At 46.1% G+C, this 18,166-nt stretch overlaps 1 protein-coding gene across 1 annotated transcript in view; it reads left to right on the forward strand.

Moving 5' to 3' along the window:
- The first annotated feature begins 353 nt into the window (after window positions 1-353).
- The window catches only part of TCF20 (transcription factor 20), a 63,393-nt gene continuing 45,580 nt past the window's right edge, over window positions 354-18,166 (forward strand). Inside the window, exon 1 of the mRNA XM_065413163.1 lies at window positions 354-5,960. Coding sequence (XP_065269235.1) covers window positions 354-5,960 — 5,607 coding nt within the window. The remainder of the gene's footprint in view (window positions 5,961-18,166) is intronic.

Consider the following 18,166-nt stretch of genomic DNA (forward strand, 5'->3'; position numbering starts at 1 on the left):
GGTTTAGCGAAATGTTTAGTCCTTCTGGGGGACACAACCCAATTGCTGACAGTTGGGAGGAGCCTTTATAAAATGCATTAATGTTGGAATGCTGCTGTAACTGGGTAGGGAGTGATGAACACTTTTTTGACTTCTCATCACAAATGGGAATCCTGTTTTCCTCAGTTACCAGGGGTGGCTAAGGTGTTAAGCATTGATAGAGCTGGATGGTAGGAGAGGTGTTAAATTTGAATTACTGCTAAATACTATAGTTTAATTTTACTGATGATATGACTGGGAGACGTGAATTTGCTAACTTTTCCCCCTTTTTTTTCCAGGAGGGCTATCGAGGGGTCACTCTGGTGCTGAACAGCATGCAGTCCTTTCGGGAGCAAAGCAGTTACCACGGAAACCAGCAGAGCTACCCACAGGAAGTGCACGGGGCATCCCGGCTAGAAGAATTTAGCCCCCGCCAGCAGGCCCAGATGTTCCAGAGCTTTGGAGGAGGTGCTGGCAGTGGGCGCCGGGGAGCAACAGGAGCATCTGCAGCAATGGCTGGTGAGAGCTCTGGGCACCAGAGCTACCAAGGTTTTAGAAAAGAAGCAGGAGAGTTTTACTACATGGCCTCCAACAAGGATACAGTGGCAGCAGGTGGGCAGCAGCCACCTCAGCGCAGGCCGTCTGGACCAGTGCAGAGCTACGGGCCACCCCAAGGAAGCAACTTTGGGAGCCAGTACGGGAGCGAGGGACATGTGGGCCAGTTCCAAACACAGCATTCAGCCCTTGGGGGTGTATCTCACTATCAGCAGGATTATACTGGTCCTTTCTCTCCAGGGAGTGCCCAGTATCAGCAGCAGGCTTCCAGCCAGCAGCAGCAGGTGCAACAGCTGAGACAGCAGCTCTATCAATCCCATCAGCCTTTACCACAGGCATCCAGCCAGCCTGCGTCTAGCACCTCCCACTTGCAGCCAATGCAGCGTCCATCTGCCCTGCCTTCCTCTGCTTCTGGGTACCAGTTACGAGTGGGTCAATTCAGCCAACACTATCAACCCCCTGCTTCTTCCTCTTCCTCTTTCCCCTCCCCACAGCGTTTTGGGCAGTCTGGGCAGAACTATGATGGCAGTTACAGTGTGAATTCTGGTTCACAGTATGAAAGCCATGCTGTAGGTTCTAATTCACAGGGATATGGGACTCAATCTAATTATAGCTTTCAGACTCAGCCAATAAAAAGTTTTGACCAGTCTAAGATGCCCCAGGGTGGGCAGCAGGGGCAGCAGCAACAGCACCCCTCACAGCATGTAATGCAGTACTCAAATGCTGCCACCAAGCTATCTCTTCAAAGTCAAGTGGGACAGTACAGCCAAGCTGAAGTCCCTGTGAGATCACCCATGCAGTTCCATCAGAACTTCAGTCCTATATCCAACCCATCTCCAGCTGCCTCGGTGGTCCAGTCTCCAAGCTGCAGCTCTACCCCATCACCCCTCATGCCAAGTGGGGAAAACCTCCAGTGTGGGCAAGGCAATATGTCGATAGGCTCTAGAAATCGAATTTTACAGATGATGCCTCAGCTTAGCCCAACACCATCCATGATGCCGAGCCCCAATGCTCATGGTGGAGGATTCAAGGGATTTGGGCTGGAAGGACTTCAGGAGAAGAGACTTACAGATCCAGGGCTGAGCAGCCTAAGTGCTTTAAGCTCTCAAGTGGCCAACCTTCCTAACACAGTCCAGCACATGTTACTTTCAGATGCCTTGGCACCTCAGAAAAAAAGTTCCAAAAGGTCATCGTCGTCTAAAAAAGCTGACAGTTGCACCAACTCAGAAGGCTCCTCCCAGGCAGAGGAGCAGCTTAAGTCTCCCCTGGCAGAGTCCCTCGATGGCGGCTGCTCTAGCAGTTCAGAGGACCATGGAGAGAGGGTCAGACAACTGAGTGGCCAGAGCACTAGTTCTGACACTACCTACAATCGGGGTAACTTAGAGCGATCCAACTTGTCACCAGCACAAGGCTCTCAGAATGAGCCAGCCAAACTCAGTACCAGCCCTACAGTTAGGGAAGATGTGGGTTCCCCGGGTGAAAAGGAAGTCCTGATAGCAGTGGATTCCACCCCAAAAGTGAACGAAAAGACAGTTGGGGTGATAGTCTCTCGGGAGGCCATGACAGGCCGAGTAGAAAAATCAGGCAGGCAGGATAAATCCTCACAAGACGATGCTCCTCCAGCTACCCAAGCGCCTCCTGGTACCAGTGGATTAAAAGAAACTGGGCAGGTGTTACCACAGTCAGAGCCTCAAGGAGGGAGCAAAGGGAGTAAGAGTGGGGATAACAATACTAACCACAATGGAGAGGGAAACAGCCAGCCTGGCCATGCAATCATTGGCTCAAGTTTTCCTGGCAGAACAGAACCTTCCAAATCGCCTGGCAGTTTGAGGTACAGCTATAAGGACAACCTTGGGGCTGGCATGCAGAGAAATATTGGTGGCTTTCCTCAGTATCCTTCAGGTCAAGAAAAAGGGGATTTTCCAGGGCATAGTGAGCGAAAGGGCAGGAATGAGAAGTTTCCTAGTCTTCTGCAGGAGGTCTTGCAGGGTTATCACCACCACCCAGACAGAAGATATGCTAGGAATGCACAAGAACATCCAGGCATGGCTGGAAGCCTGGAAGGAGCCATGAGGCCCAACATTCTAATTAGTCAAACCAATGAATTAACCAATAGGAGTCTCCTAAATAAAAGCATAGGGTCTCTCCTGGAAAGTCCTCACTGGGGCCCCTGGGATAGGAAATCAAGTGGCACAGCTCCTGAGATAAAACAGATCAATCTGGCTGACTATCCTATCCCTAGAAAGTTTGAGATAGAGTCACAGTCTTCAGCCCATGAAGGGGGAACACTCTCAGAGAGAAGATCAGTGATCTGTGACATATCTCCATTAAGGCAGCTTGTCAGAGATCCTGGGCCTCACCCAATGGGTCACATAGGTGCTGAGGCCAGAAGTGGGAGGAGTGAACGTCTCACTCCTGGTTTAGGCCAGTCAGTCATCCTCCCTGGTGGCCTGGTGTCCATGGAAACAAAGTTGAAGTCTCATAGTGGGCAAATAAAAGAGGAAGATTTTGAACAGGCCAAGACCTCAGTCAATCTCAACAGTAAAAAATCAGGAGACCATTGTCATCCTGCCAATGTTAAGCATGAGTCTTTCCGAGGCAATGCCAACCCTGGAGCTGCAGCCCCTGATTCTACTCCAGACTACGTCTCCCAGCAGGACAGCAGATCAACACAGCTAAGACGAGCACCTGGAAGAATGGGAAGCAGCAGAGAGGGCATGAGAGGTAAATCACCTTCTCAATATCAGGATCTGGCTGACAAACTGAAGATGTCACCAGGCAGGAGCAGAGGCCCAGGAACGGACTTCCACCACATGAATCCACACATGACACTGTCTGAGAGGGTCAGCAGGGGTTCTTTGCATTCTCCCTTCCCTCAGAACTCTGAAGGCTCATCTTTGGCTTCGGCATATCACACAAACACTAGGTCTCATGCTTTTGGTGACCCTAACCAAAGTTTGAATTCCCAGTATCATTACAAAAGGCAGATATACCACCAGCAGCAAGAAGAATACAAAGATTGGAGCAGCAGTTCTGCACAGGGTGTGATTGCTGCAGCTCAGCACAGGCAGGAAGGGGCAAGGAAGAGTCCAAGACAACAGCAGTTCCTTGAGAGAGTAAGGAGTCCCTTGAAAAATGACAAGGAAGCAATGATGTACATCCAGGCTAGCTCTTACCATGATACTGGAAGCCAAGAAGCTGGGCGCTGTCTCATAGGGAGTGATGGTACACAAAACAAATGCACCGAATTAAAACATGGTGTCCAGAAGATGCAGCAACAGGAATCTGGTTGGGATCTCTCCCGGCAGATCTCTCCTGCCAAGAACAGTGGGCCTCTAGGAGCAACCAATCAGAAAAGGTTTTGCTCTCAAGATAGTGATGGGCATAGGCGGGAGGAATCTGCGGATTTGCCCAAACCTAGTAATGCGATGCTGAGGCTCCCTAGCCAAGAAGACCAGTCTCCTCAAAACCCCTTAATTATGAGGAGGAGGGTCCGTTCTTTCATTTCTCCTATTCCCAGCAAAAGACAGTCGCAGGATATGAAGAACAGTGGCACAGAAGATAAAGGGCGACTGCTTCTCCCCTCAAAGGAAGGAGCTGACAAAGCATTCAACTCCTATGCACATTCATCTCTAAGCCAAGATGCTGGCAAGCCACTCCCAAAGGGAGACTCCTCCAAGGATCTCCAAAGTCCTGACAACAGGAATTGCCCTGCTGTTTCCCTCACAAGCCCAGCTAAGACCAAAATATTGCCCCCACGGAAGGGGCGGGGATTGAAACTGGAAGCTATTGTTCAAAAGATTACATCCCCCAACATCAGGAGAAGTGTTTCCTCCAACAGTGCTGAAACTGGTGCAGATGCAGTCACCCTTGACGACATCCTGTCCCTCAAATGTGGACCACCTGAAGGTGGGAGTTTGGTAAGTCATGGACCAGAGACAGAAAAGAGAAAAGGGGAGACTGTGTCAGATCCAGTGGGGCAAGTGAGCCAGGAATTGACTAGTGAAAGATCTCTGCCAAGATCTTCAGAAGAGTGGCACAGCAGTGGGGATGACAAAGTCAAGAAGGAGACACCTGAAGTTGCTAGTGTCAGTAAAGAGGTATCTGGGGCCAATGTTGCCACACCACCTTCACAGAAGTCTGGTAGTCAAGGACGATTAGATGGATCCTTAAGTGGAGCTGGAACTCTGATGTTTCCTGACTCAAAAACAGTTTCTCCTTCCAGTATGTTGATTTCTGAACCAAACCCAAAGTCTGAAGAAAAAGATGGAGATATGACAAATATTTCACCTAAGCCAGATGGCTTCCCTCCAAAGGGATACTTCCCCTCGGGAAAGAAAAAGGGGAGGCCTATTGGTAGCGTAAACAAGCAGAAGAAGCAGCAGCAGCAGCCACCACCACCTCCTCCTCCACCAGTGCCGCTACCACCACAGCCATCAGAAGGGACAAGAGGTGGAGAACCAAAACCTAAGAGACAAAGGAGGGAGAGGAGGAAACCTGCAGCACAACCACGAAAGCGGAAAACTAGACGGGCCACTCCAATTGTGGAACCTCAAGAACCAGAGATCAAGCTGAAGTATGCCACCCAGTCGCTGGATAAAACTGACACCAAGAACAAGTCCTTTTTCCCGTACATTCATGTGGTAAACAAGTGTGAGATAGGCGCTGTGTGCACAATCATCAATGCAGAGGAAGAAGAGCAGAACAAGTTGGTGAGGGGCCGAAAGGGACAAAGGTCACTGACACCCCCTCCTAGCAACACTGAGAGCAAAGTTCTGCCCACCTCAACTTTCATGCTGCAGGGCCCCGTGATAACTGAGTCTTCTGTCTTGGGGCATCTGGTTTGCTGCCTGTGTGGAAAGTGGGCCAGTTACCGCAATATGGGAGACCTCTTTGGGCCTTTCTATCCCCAGGATTATGCAGCTACGCTGCCCAAAAACCCGCCTCCCAAGAGGGCCTCAGAAATGCAAAGCAAGGTCAAGGTACGACACAAAAGTGCTTCTAATGGCTCCAAGACCGATACAGAAGAGGAAGAAGAACAGCAACAACAGAAAGAACAGAGAAGCCTGGCTGCCCACCCCCGCTTTAAGAGGCGGCATCGCTCTGAGGATTGTGGTGGGGCCCCTCGGTCACTTTCAAGGGGAGCTGCTTGTAAGAAAGCAACCACTGAGGGTGGCAGTGGCAGTGAAAAGACTCCCTTGGACTTAAAAGCCCCCATGCCCACTTCAGAAGGTGGCCCTGAGCTGGAGTTACAAATTCCTGAACTACCTCTTGACAGCAATGAATTTTGGGTCCACGAGGGTTGTATTCTCTGGGCCAATGGAATCTACCTGGTGTGTGGCAGGCTCTATGGGCTGCAGGAAGCTGTGGAAATAGCAAGAGAGATGGTGAGTACCAGAATTTACTATGTATTGATGGATGAAAGGTTTTTCCTTTTGCAACCATAGAATTTTTCCCTCCCTGTAATATCCTTTTTTTCTTTCTGCTATACCTCAAGCATCCATGTTTCCTCTCTATATAAATCTTCAGTAGTTCCCTTTTGATGAAGGGTAAAAATCCTACTTTAGGTCACCTAGTGAAATTTAGTTTGGGCTGAGATTTTTAAAGCCACCTCAAGGATTTGGATGCTCTAGTACCTATTAATTTTAATGAGAATTAGTTGTCTAAGGGATTTGTATATCCATGAAGATCTCAGCCTTGTTCTTTATCCAGTTTCTATTAAATACTGATTCATATCCTACAACCACAAAAGTGTAGGTGTGGCCTTTGTAGTAGGGAGGCCATTTAGACTAGCTAGTGGTGCTGCAAGCCTGGATCAAGGTGTATTGTGTGTATTGATGAGCTTCGAAAAGAGTACTGTCTAGTCCTTATTGGCCAGAGAGATAGTTGCCAGGATGTGAGGTCTTGGGGATGTCTATATAGATTCCCAGGCCAGAAAGAGCCATTGTGATCATCTTGCTTGACCTCCTGTGTAACACAGGCCATAGATCTTCCTTGAAATAATTCCGAAAGTATATCTTTTTAGAAAAACATCCAATCTTGATTTAAAATCTGCCAGTGATGGAGAATCCACCAAGAACTTGGATAAACTGTTCCAGTGGTTAATTACTCTCACTGTTAAAACTTATGCCTTATTGCCAGTCTGAATTTGTCTGTCTTCAACTTCCAGCCACTGGATTGTGTTATAGCTTTCTCTGCTAAATCGAAGAGCATGTTATTAAATAACTGTTCCCCAGGTAGGTACTTAAGGACTATAATCAAGTCCCCCCATAACCTTTTCTTTCTTAATCTAAACAGATTCAGCTCCTTATGTCTGTCTTTACAGGGCATGTTTTCTAATCCTTTAATCATTCTTGTGGTTCTTCTCTGAACCCTCTTCAATTTATCAACATCCTTCTTGAATTATGAACACCAGAACTGGACACACTATTCCAGAAGTGGTCGTACCAGCGCCAAATACAGAGGCAAAATAACCTTTCTACTCCTACTCAAGATTCGTCTGTTTATGCATCCAAGGATTACAGTAGCCCTTTTAGCCACAGCGTCGCACTGGGAGCTCATGTTCAGCTGATTATCCACCCCGACCCCCAGTTCTTTTTCAGAGTCACTGCTTCCCTCAGTATTCCCCCATCCTGTAAGTATGACCTGCATTTTTTGCTCCTAGATGTATACATTTACATTTAGTTATATTAAAACATGCATTGTTTGCTTGCACCCAGTTTACCAAGCAAACAAGATCACTCTGAATCAGTGACCTGTCCTCTTCATTATTTATCACTCCCCCAATTTTGCATTGTCTGCAAACTATCATTGATTATTTTGTTTTTTTCCAAGTCATTGATACAAATGTTAAATAGCGTAGGGCCAAGAACCAATCCCTGCAGGACTCCATTAGAAACATATCTGCTTGATGATGATTCCTCAATTACATTTAGAGACGTATCAGCCAGTTTTTAATCCATTTAGTGCGTGTCATGTTAATTGTATATCATTCTAATTTTTAATCAAAATATTATGTGGTACCAAGTTAAATGCCTGACAGAAGTCTAAGTATATTACATCAGTACTATTACCTTTATCAACCAAACTTGTAATCTCATCTAAAAAGAGGACCAAGTTAGTTTGGCAGGATCTATTTTCCATAAACCCTTGTTGAGTGACATTTAATTATATTACTCTCCTTTAATTCTTTATTAATGGAGTCCCATATTATCCACTCCATTATTTTGCCTGGAATAGATGTTAGACTGATAGTCCTATAATTACCTGGGTCATCCCATTTACCCTTTATAATATTGGCACAACATTAGCTTTCTTCCATTCTTCTGAACTTTCCTGGTGCTCTAAGATTTATTGAAAATCAATGTTAACTGTCCAGGAGCTCCTCAGCCCGCTCTTTTAAAACTCTCAGATACAAGTTATCTGGACCTGCTGACTTCAAAAATGTCTAACTTTAGTAGCTGCTATTTCACATCCATCTGAGATACTGGTAGAACTGAAAGTGTTCTCATCTAATTATGAGACTATATCATCTGTTTTTTTTCCAAATATAAAACAGAAATACTTATTGAACACTTCTGCCTTTTCTGCATTATTATTAATGATTCTACCGTTTCCATATAGCAATGGACCAGTGTCAATGTCAGGATTCTTTTTGTTCCTAATATACTTAAAAACTCCTTCTTATTGTCCTTAACTCTGCTGACTATAGATTTCTCTGTGTTCCTTTGCTTCCCTTAGCAATTGTCTTCAATTCCTAATTTGTTGTTTATATTTATTACTCTCAACTTCCCTTTCTTCCATATGTCATGTTTTTTTGTTTTTTTTAATAGCTGCCTTCCCTTCCCCTCTAAATCAGGTCAGATTTTTAATCAGCATGGGCTTCCTCCATTGTGGCTCGTTGGACATCTAGTAAATTCTCAGTTATTCACTTTTTTTCTGAGTTGGTTCTTCCTCCCAGCTGCTTTGGCTCATAATTGTTTTCAGCTTTGTGAAATTGGCCCTTTTAAAACACCCAAGAGTGTGCGTGTGTATATGTGCACACACGTGTGTGTATATATATTACTGGTTTGGACTTTTATTCTGCTTGCACAATATAAATGTCAGATACCTAAACTGTCATTTATTTTTAGTTTTGCGATCAGTTCCTCTTCAGGAGGTCTAATATAGAATTCTCCTATGTTGGTTGCAACACTTTTTTAAAGTTAGGAAATTGTCATCTAGAATATTTAGTGTTCCAAGGATGTCTTAGTAGTGACAGCATGAGACCTCCAGCATGTCATTCAAATTGAAGTCCCTCATGATCATGCAGCTTTTTTTCCTATGTATTTATAGGTAGGTGTGTAAAGTGCTGGTCATTCTGTTCCCTAGCATGATTTGGTGGTATGTAGCAGACACCAACATTAAACCCCCAGTTTGTGTTTTATCTGTTAGGGTGCTGAACCATAGGCATTCAAGGTCATTTTCTTCCGAGTTATCAGTGACTCGGAAACAGGTAATGTCCATTTTAATATAAAGTGCCACTTCCCCTCCCCTTTTGCCCACTCAATCATTCCTAAATAGGTTATAACAATAGATTATCAACATTCCAATTGTGTGACTCATCCCACCAGCTTTCAGTAATACCAGCTATATTGAATTTATGCTCATAAATGAGCAATTCTAATTCTTCTTGTTTGTTACCCAGGCTCCTAGTATTGGTGTATAGGCAATTAAAGAATTTATCTTCATGTCCTTTGGATCCTTAATTAATTTGGTTCTCAGTATCTGTATTCTTTGCTAAATGAGTGCTCAAATCTTTCCTAATTTTTACCCTCCCCTTTTATTAGTTTGACGCCTGCCTGACTCTTCCAGCGAGTCTGCCCCAAGGAGATTGGTTTCCCTTATACTGAGGTGGAGACCATTCAAACTATGCAGTCTCCTCTGATCACAAAAGGTGGACCAATGTTCCACAAAACAAAAGCCCTCCAACCTACTTCATTTAGCTAATAGGGTTACCATACGTCCGTTTTTTCCCAGACATGTCCGGCTTTTTGGTAATCAAACCCCCGTCTGGGGGGAATTGCCAAAAAGCCGAACATGTCCGGGAAAAATACCGCCGGTGGGGCACTTCCCCTCCCGGGCTCCGGCTGCTCTGCTCCTCCCCTGACTCTTCGGCTCTGTTTAAGAGACGAGCTGCCCGAGCGCTACCGGCTTCGGGCAGCCCCCATGCCTCCAGACCCTGAGCCGCCGGCCGGGCACTTCCCCTCCCGGGCTCCGGGGGCGCAGGGTCCAGAGGCATGGGGGCTGCCCGAAGCCGGAGTGCTCGGGCAGCTCGGCTCTTAAGCAGAGCCGAAGAGTCAGGGGAGGAGCACAGCAGCCGGAGCCCGGGAGGGGAAGTGCCCGGCCGGGGGTGCAGGGTCCGGAGGCATGGGGGCTGCCCGAAGCCCGAGCGCTACCGGCTTCACGGTTTGCCAGGCAGCCTCCAGACCCTGCGCCCCCGGCTGGGCGCTTCCCCTCCCGGGCTCCAGCTGCGCTGGGGAAGCGCCGGCTGGGGGCGCAGGGTCTGGAGACTGCCTGGCAAACCGTGAAGCCGGTAGCACTCGGGCAGCCCTTTTCGCATGACTGGGAGGGAGGAGAGGGAGTTAGGGCGGGGACTTTGGGGAAGGGGCTGGGGAATGGGCGGAGTTGGGGCGGGGCCGGGGTTGGGAAAGGGGTGGGGCCAGGGCCCGTGGAGTGTCGTCTTTTTTTATTTTTTAAATATGGTAACCCTATTAGCTAACCACTAGTTAACTTCCAGAATCTTCTGCCTTTCTTCACTCGTGGGACACGAAGGATCACAGAGAAAATTGCTTGGACATTCTTCAGCATGCTTCCAAGTTCCCTGAAGTAATCTTTTATCTGTTGGATATCCTGCGATGCTATGCCATTAGTGCAGATATGAACCATCGCAAATGGATTTTTGCCTGTTGACTTCAGAAACCTGTCCAATCTTAAAGTGGTGTCTTATGTCTTGGCTCTGGGTAGGGTGTAGCATGCCAGTTCTAGGAAAAACAAGTTACAGGATCCCCTGGTTGTAGATAATGATGTGTATTGCTAGGAGTGGGAGGTTGACACTTGAAACAACTGGAATTGCAGTAGTACGGGGCAGGCTTCCCTCCTCTTTCATACCCGTCACGATTCTCAAAACTTTTTCATATCTCCCTCCATCCAGGTCCTGGCTCTTGCAGAGACCTGGGTCCTTTTGGCTGACACTGCCTCTGCAGCTACCTTCTGTTATGGAGGTCTCTCCTTTCCTCAGGCCATGTCTAATGCTATGGGGATTATACCAGAATAACTGTGGCTCTGTACATATGCTGGTATAACCCTGTATTCTAAACACAGCCCACACCGATGGAAGGGGTTTTTCCATCAGTGTAGGAACACCGTCTCCTTGAGTGATGGTAGCTAGGTCGATGGAAGCATCTATGCTGGAGGTTTGGTTGGCAAAGCTATGTTGCTGTAGGGTGAGGATTTTCCATACCTCTGAGTACCATAGCTATGCTGACCTAAATTTTAAGTTGAGACCAGGCCTTATTCCTTTGACCCTGAATCAGACCATTGCAGAGGAGGTGTGGATGTTGGGCTTCTTTCTCATTCCTGCTGTGTCCAACTCCACCCTGCTCCTTCCCATTCTTTTTATTCTTTTGAATAATACTACCTCTGACTTTCATTTCCACTTCCCTCCTTGTTGCTATCATCTACTGTCCACCCAACTCCTTCCTAGTCAGACTTCCTCTCTGATTTTGACTCTTGGCTGTCTCTCATCTGCTCTTTACAATCTCCCACTCTTGTCCTGGGTGACTGACTCCTACTTCCATGTTGATAACAACTCAACCCTTTTCCTTGCCCTCACCTCCTTTTCATTCAACCTGCAGCCCTGGTTCAACTCTCCCGCTCATCAAAAGGGCTGTTCACTGGACTTGGTCTTCACTAAGCACTGCATGCTCGTGTGCATGCACACTCCCTCTCTTTATTGCTGAATTCCCCCTCTCTGATCCCTTTCAGTATCGCCCAAGTGCCCCACCCATGTCACTTGGCTTTTCTGTGACTTCTAGTTCATGAGCATTGGTGACTTCTCATCTGCTTTGAGCCATCTTCTACCTACCCTCTCTTCCCTTTCTTCTACTGATACGGTGGCTGATTCTCTATGCTTCATTCTCCTCTGTTCTTTACTCTTTTGCTCTCTCTCCATTGTAAGGTCCACCCTGCCATCTTCCAGTCCTGTCTGACTCCCAGCATCACACTGCGATGGATGTCTGAGAAATCCCATGACTAGGCTGTCTTCCTCCACTACAGGTTCCTTTTCTGCTTCTGTTCTGCCATCATCTTAGCTAAACAACTCTACTTCTTCACCTTAATTGAATCCCACACCTGCAGTCCCAGCCACCTTTGTCTTGCTCTTCAAGTTTCCCATCTCCCGCCTTCCCTTATCTCTCTGCATAGGATTTCGCTGATTTCTTCTGTATATATATTTGACAAAATACATTGTGATTTTCCCCCTCCTCTCAGCTGTGCTGCCTTCCCTGCCTACAACTCTCTCTCCTTTCTCCTTTGTCACAGACCCAGAAGTTTCTCATCTGTTCTTCTCCTTTAACCCCTCCACTTGCTCCAGTGATCCTTTCCCATCCCATCTCCTGATCTTCCACTCACTGACTTTCATCCCTCTCCCTTACTCTTCCCTTTTAACATCTGATCTCTGGTTCTTCTCCTTCACAATACAAGCATGCTTTAGTCTCTTCCATCTTAAAAAAAACACTCTTGATCTCACTTGCATCTCCAACTACCTCCCCATCATTTCTAAGCCCACTGAACGTGCTGTCCTACAGTTGCTATCTGGAGTTCCTCTCCTCCAGTTATTTTCTAAACCCCTCCAACTGGTCTGCTCCTTGCACCCCACTGAAACTGCTCTTGCGAAAGTTTATAATCCCTTTTTAGCCAAAGCTCAGAACTAGTACTCTACTATCAGTCTCCTTGACCTCTCAGATGACTTTGATATCCTCTACCATGCTCTTTTTCTTGAAATCTTGTCCTCCCTTGGCTTCTGTGATTGTCCTCTCCTGGCTCTCCTCCTACCTCTCTCATTGCTCCTTCAGTGTGACCTTCAGTGGATCCTTTTCATCCCCCTTCCAACTTTGTGGAGGCTCCACAGGACCTGACTTTGGTCCCTGTGATGGGTTGGAACCCCCCTGGTCTGAGATGTCACTTGATGAACTGGGGTTCCACCAGCCTGGGTTTCCTCACCCTGTCCTAGTGGTGCCAGTCCCTCAAGCCTTCTTCAGCGCGCGCGCACACACCCACACCCATACCCCCAGCTGGACACAGAGACACTATCAGTTCTGCGTGGGAGGAATCAGCTCAGGGATTCACCCAACATTCATGTGCCCACCTTCTTTGGGGAGTAAACCCAAAATAATATTGTCTTGCGCTGTATAGAAAGATCTGCACAGTGCAAGCTCATAAAAATTCGCACTCTCCCACGGGTGGAGAGGGATATCCACAGCTTTTTGCCCCCCCAGATATGAATTGCACAAACAGGGTTTTGAAATGAGCAAGAAATAAGTTGATTAACTACAGAAGGTAAATTTTAGGTGATTGTAAGGGATAGCAAACAGAACAAAGCAGATTACTGAGCAAATAAAACAAAACATGCAAACTAAGCTTAATACACTCAAGAAACAGGTTACAAAATGTAATTTCTCATCCTAAATGTTGTTTTAGGCAAGTTGCAGAGTTTCTGTAGCTTAGAGTTCCAGTTATTTCTCTTTATAGACTGGACCCCTGTCTCAGCGTGGACTCAACCCTGCCTTTCCCTTCAGGTGCTTTTAGCAGTCTTCCTTCCTGGGCAGGCAATGGAGGAGAGTCCTGATTGCCTTCCTTCCCAGACTTAAGTAGGATTTACATAAGGCAGGAACCCTTGGTTTCCAGTGGAAAAATACCAGCAGTGTCCAAAGTGGTACTCCGTACCAGGTGACATCAGATGACCCTACAGTGTCAAAGCAACATCCCAGGAAGCTTCTCAAGAAGGTGGGAGATTAGTGTCTTCAAAGTTCTATTGTCCTTCTTAATGGCCCACTCCAGGCTGATTGCCGACTGTCTGGTGGGCATTCCCCCAAATACACACCCAGTTGCAATTGTTATATAGTCAATATTCCTAACTTCAGATACAGAAATGTTACAGGCATACAAATTGGATAAATACATTCAGTAGGTTGTAACCTTTCCAATGATGTCTCACATGACCCATCTTGCATAAAACATACCTTAGTTATGCCATATTCATTTCATATAACAATATTTCTATGAAAAATATGGAGTGTAGCATCACAGTCCCCATCTCTTCTCTTCTCTTTTCTCTGTCTCTCTCTCTCTCTCTCCATGTTATCTCTGGGTAATGTAATCCACAAACACAACTACTACCATCACTATGCTGATGACTTAGAACTACATCAGTCTCGTATCCAGATAAAATCTTGTTCTGTCTGGCCTCTTCTCATGGATGTCTAGCCATCAGTTCAAGCTCAATGTGGCTAAAACAGAGCTCCTAATTCCCTGCTACCTCCTTTCTCTGTTACTGTCCACCTGGCCCTCAGTTCTGTAGCTGGAATGTGATCTTCAACTCAGACCTCTCAGTAGGTCCTCACATTCAGGCTATGTCTAAAACTTGCTGATTTCTTCTGCATAACATCTTGAACATATGACCTTTCCTATTCACAGCTAAATCTCTCATCTAGGCTCTCCTTATCTCGCATCTTGACTACTGCAACACAATTTTCTCTGGCCTTGACAAATGCATTATTGCCCCATAGGCATTCAGAATGCTGCTGCAAAGGTTCTTTTTCTAGCCCATCACTTTGCATCCCTTCACTGGTTCCCTCTTCTCTTTCACATCAAACAATAAACTGCTCACTTTCAAGGCCTCCTCTTCACAACGTATTCCCGTGCTACTGATCATCCCTCCTTCACAATAAAAATGTCTACTCCTACATCAGATTGGCCTAAGATTCAAGTCTCCAGTTTCCACTTAAGTTCCCTCCCCCTCATGGTTGGGAGTTGCTCCCTGTAAACATCTGCAAAGTTACCTCATTATCCTCCTCAAAACTCTCCTCTAAACTCTTTCGCTGTGATGCCTACAGAAAACATGACAATGGTTGGGCTGCTGGTGTGCTAAAACTGCTGCCTATCATGCTGACCAAATTGTCTCATTGTTTCCATGTAGAGTCAGAGTTTAAGGGCAGAAGGTGCCACTAGATCATCTAGTCAAGTGATACTCAGGCCTCAGTGGTTCAGGAGCCAAATTTGCGTTTCGCATTACCCAAAAGAACCATAGTAGTATGAATTCATTGTTTCATTCATTCTCTCTCTCTAACATAGTAAAAGCATCCTGATTGGTTAATAATTAAATCACACAGTGTTTTAATATCATGTGCTGCAAAGAGCTGCAGGAGACGCATTAAAAAGCCACTTGCAGCTCTGGAGCCTCAGTCTGTCACTCATCTAGTCTGACCTCCTGTATGTCACAGGCTATCAACACCACCACCAGCAGCACCTGCACAGCCAAAATTAGACCAAAGTATTGCATCCCACGGGAGACTAGATTTCATGCCACACAGAGAATAGGAGGGTGTGCCAGTGCCTGAGGGTCCCTGCACTGGTAGAGATATCATTAAGTGAGAGAGACCCAGATAATTCTCACAAATGACCTGCATTCATGCTGCAGGGGAAGGCTAAACTCACCCGAGGTCAATGCCAGTCTGACCTGGGAGAAAATTCCTTCCTGACCCCACATATGAGCAAAAGCAGCCAGCCAAGCACCTGATAGAGAAAATGTTTAGTGCCACCTGAGAGCCCTGGCCCTCTCTGTCCAATGTCCTGTCTCCAGCTGTGACTATACCTGATGCATCAGAGGAAGGAGTTTAAAAAAACAAAAACAAAAAACTGACCCCTGCTGGTGACCGGCTGAAACCCTTATGTATAAGCTTCTAGAAACATAAAACATCAACCGGCATTGAGCCTGGGGCAATTGAGCCTGCTCCTACAATCCCAAGCAACGTAGTCATACAATTGCACTCATAAATTTGTCCATCTCTCTCTTAAAACTAATTAAGTTGTTCGCCCCACAACTCCTATTAGGAGGTGGTGCCATCACCGCATCCCTCTGATGGTTAGGAATCTTTTAATTTCCAGCTTGAGTTTGTTCATGTCCAGTTTATATTCATTGTGTCAACATTGTCCTTTAGCTTAAATAGCTCTTAACCCTTCTCTGTCTGTCTATATCCATCTGTTGTCTCTCGTCTTATGTTCAAATTGTAAGCTCTCGGGGGCAGAGGCAGTCATTTTGTTGTGTGTTTTGTATGGCATCTAGTACAACGGGGGTCCTGGTCTGTGACTAGCACTCTTAGATGTTCTAGGTAGTACAGATGATATCAACTGCCCTTTCCCCTTCAGCACCATTGCAACTACTAGGACAGTTACTTTTCCTTAGCAGTTTTTTTAACCTGTTGTCCTATTGCAGTAAAATTGTAATGCCAAACTCTTTCAAGGAAGCAGTACATCGTCTCCCATTCAGTATGGAGAGGGTTACACTCAATATGAAGATTGGAAGGAGAGGATTGAGAAGTGTAGGAGCCACAGGGCATCCTCAGGCATTGGAAAGGCTCAGTTGAACTAGGCTGTATGTTATCTTGCTGCCTGAGGACAGCCTCCTGGCTCAAACAACCCTTATCTATCTTCCTATGCCTGGTGTGTATATTCTTTCACTCTTCCCTATTCTGCTAGTGCGTTTTCTTTCTCACCTCTGACATGCAGTTCATTATTCTTATAGTATCAAAGAAGAGAAGAGACAGGTAATAGTAATGGGGGATTTGATTAGAAATATAGATAGTTGGGTTTGCGATGACTGGGAGAACCTCATGGTGAATTGCCTGCTGGGTTGGAAGGTTGCAGACCTCTCGAGACATCTAGACAGACTTATGTGCAGTGCTGCAGAATAGCCAGTGGTAGTGGTACGTGTAGGTGACATAGGGAAAGGTAGGAGAGAGGTCTTGGAGGCCAAATTTAGGCTGCTAGGTAAGAGCTTAAAGTCCAGGACCTCCATGGTACTATTCTCTGAAATGCTTCCCTTTCCACATGCAGGGCCGGTTAGACAGGCAGAATTGCAGGGTCTCAATGTGTAGGTGAGATGGTGTTTGGAGGAGGGATTCAGATTTATTAGGAACTGGGGAACCTTTTGGGAAATGAGGAGCCTATACAGGAAGGATGGGCTCCACCTAACCAAAACAGAAGAACCAGATTGCTGGCATGTAAAATTAAAAAGGTCATAGAGGAGTTCTTAAGCTAAGGGCTGCAGGAAAGCCAACAGGTGCAGAGGAGTGCACGGTTTGGACAGACACCGCCTTTAGGGGAGGTTTTATTAAAAGGGGATACTATATATCCTACTAAAGAGGAAAGGAGAGAAGTTAGCAAAGTACACATAGGAACTGAAGAAAAATAGTCAAATGAGTCCCATTCAATTACATCACAATGAAGGCAGATAACTAAGTATTGACAAATTTTAATAGGTGCTTTTATACAAATGAAAGAACTCTAAACATGAAGATGGGTGAACTTGAGTGTCTGGTATTAAAAAAGGACAGTGATATAATTGGCATCACAAAAACTTGGTGCAATGATGATAATCAATGGGACCCAGTAATATCAGGGTACAAAATATACAGGAGTGACAACATAGGTCATGCGGGGTCGGGAAGTGGCACTATATGTGAAAGAAACCATAGAGTCATAGTAAAAATCTTAAGTGAACAAACAGTACTATGGAATCTCTATGGTTAGAAATTCCATGCTTGAATAATAAGAGTATGGCAGTAGGAATATAACGCTGATCACATCTCTTGTCGATTTCACTCTTGATTAGTTGGTGGCTCCCTGTGCAAATAAACTTATATTATGAGATACACAGTGACCAGTCAGATAAGCAGGAATGCTAGAAATCTGTTTGGCTCAGAGAAATGCAAAATAAATTTTACTGAAAGTACCTCTGTCACTTATTCAATATGCACAGCTTCCCCCTCGTGTGGTTGATTTTTGATTGCGCTTTAAATTTACATAGCTAAACATACTCCAATAAACTGCTTCTGGTGATAAAGGTTACTCAATGGCATATAGGGGTTTGTGTTTTAATGCATCTCAAATTTCACTTCAGCCTCCACACATGAATAATTAAAGCTATGAAAAGATGCTGAAAACTAAAAAGCACACCTAAAAACCATGTCGTTGAGTTTGGCAAGGACAAATTTCACATTGATGGTAATGTGCTGTTCCAGGGAATCGGCAACCTTTGGCACACGGCTCGCCAAGGTAAGCACCCTGGCGGGCCGGGCCAGTTTGCTTACCTGCCGCGTCCGCAGGTTCAGCCGCTCGCGGCTCCCACTGGCCACGGTTCGCTCCAGGCCAGTAGGGGCTGTGGGAAGCGGCGCGGGCCGAGGGATGTGCTGGCTGCCGCTTCCCACCGCCCCCATTGGCCTGGAGTGGTGAACCACGGCCAGTGGGAGCCGCGATCGGCCGAACCTGCGGACAT

The sequence above is a fragment of the Emys orbicularis genome, chromosome 1 (assembly GCF_028017835.1).
Source record: "Emys orbicularis isolate rEmyOrb1 chromosome 1, rEmyOrb1.hap1, whole genome shotgun sequence".
In the NCBI taxonomy this organism is placed as follows: domain Eukaryota; kingdom Metazoa; phylum Chordata; order Testudines; family Emydidae; genus Emys; species Emys orbicularis.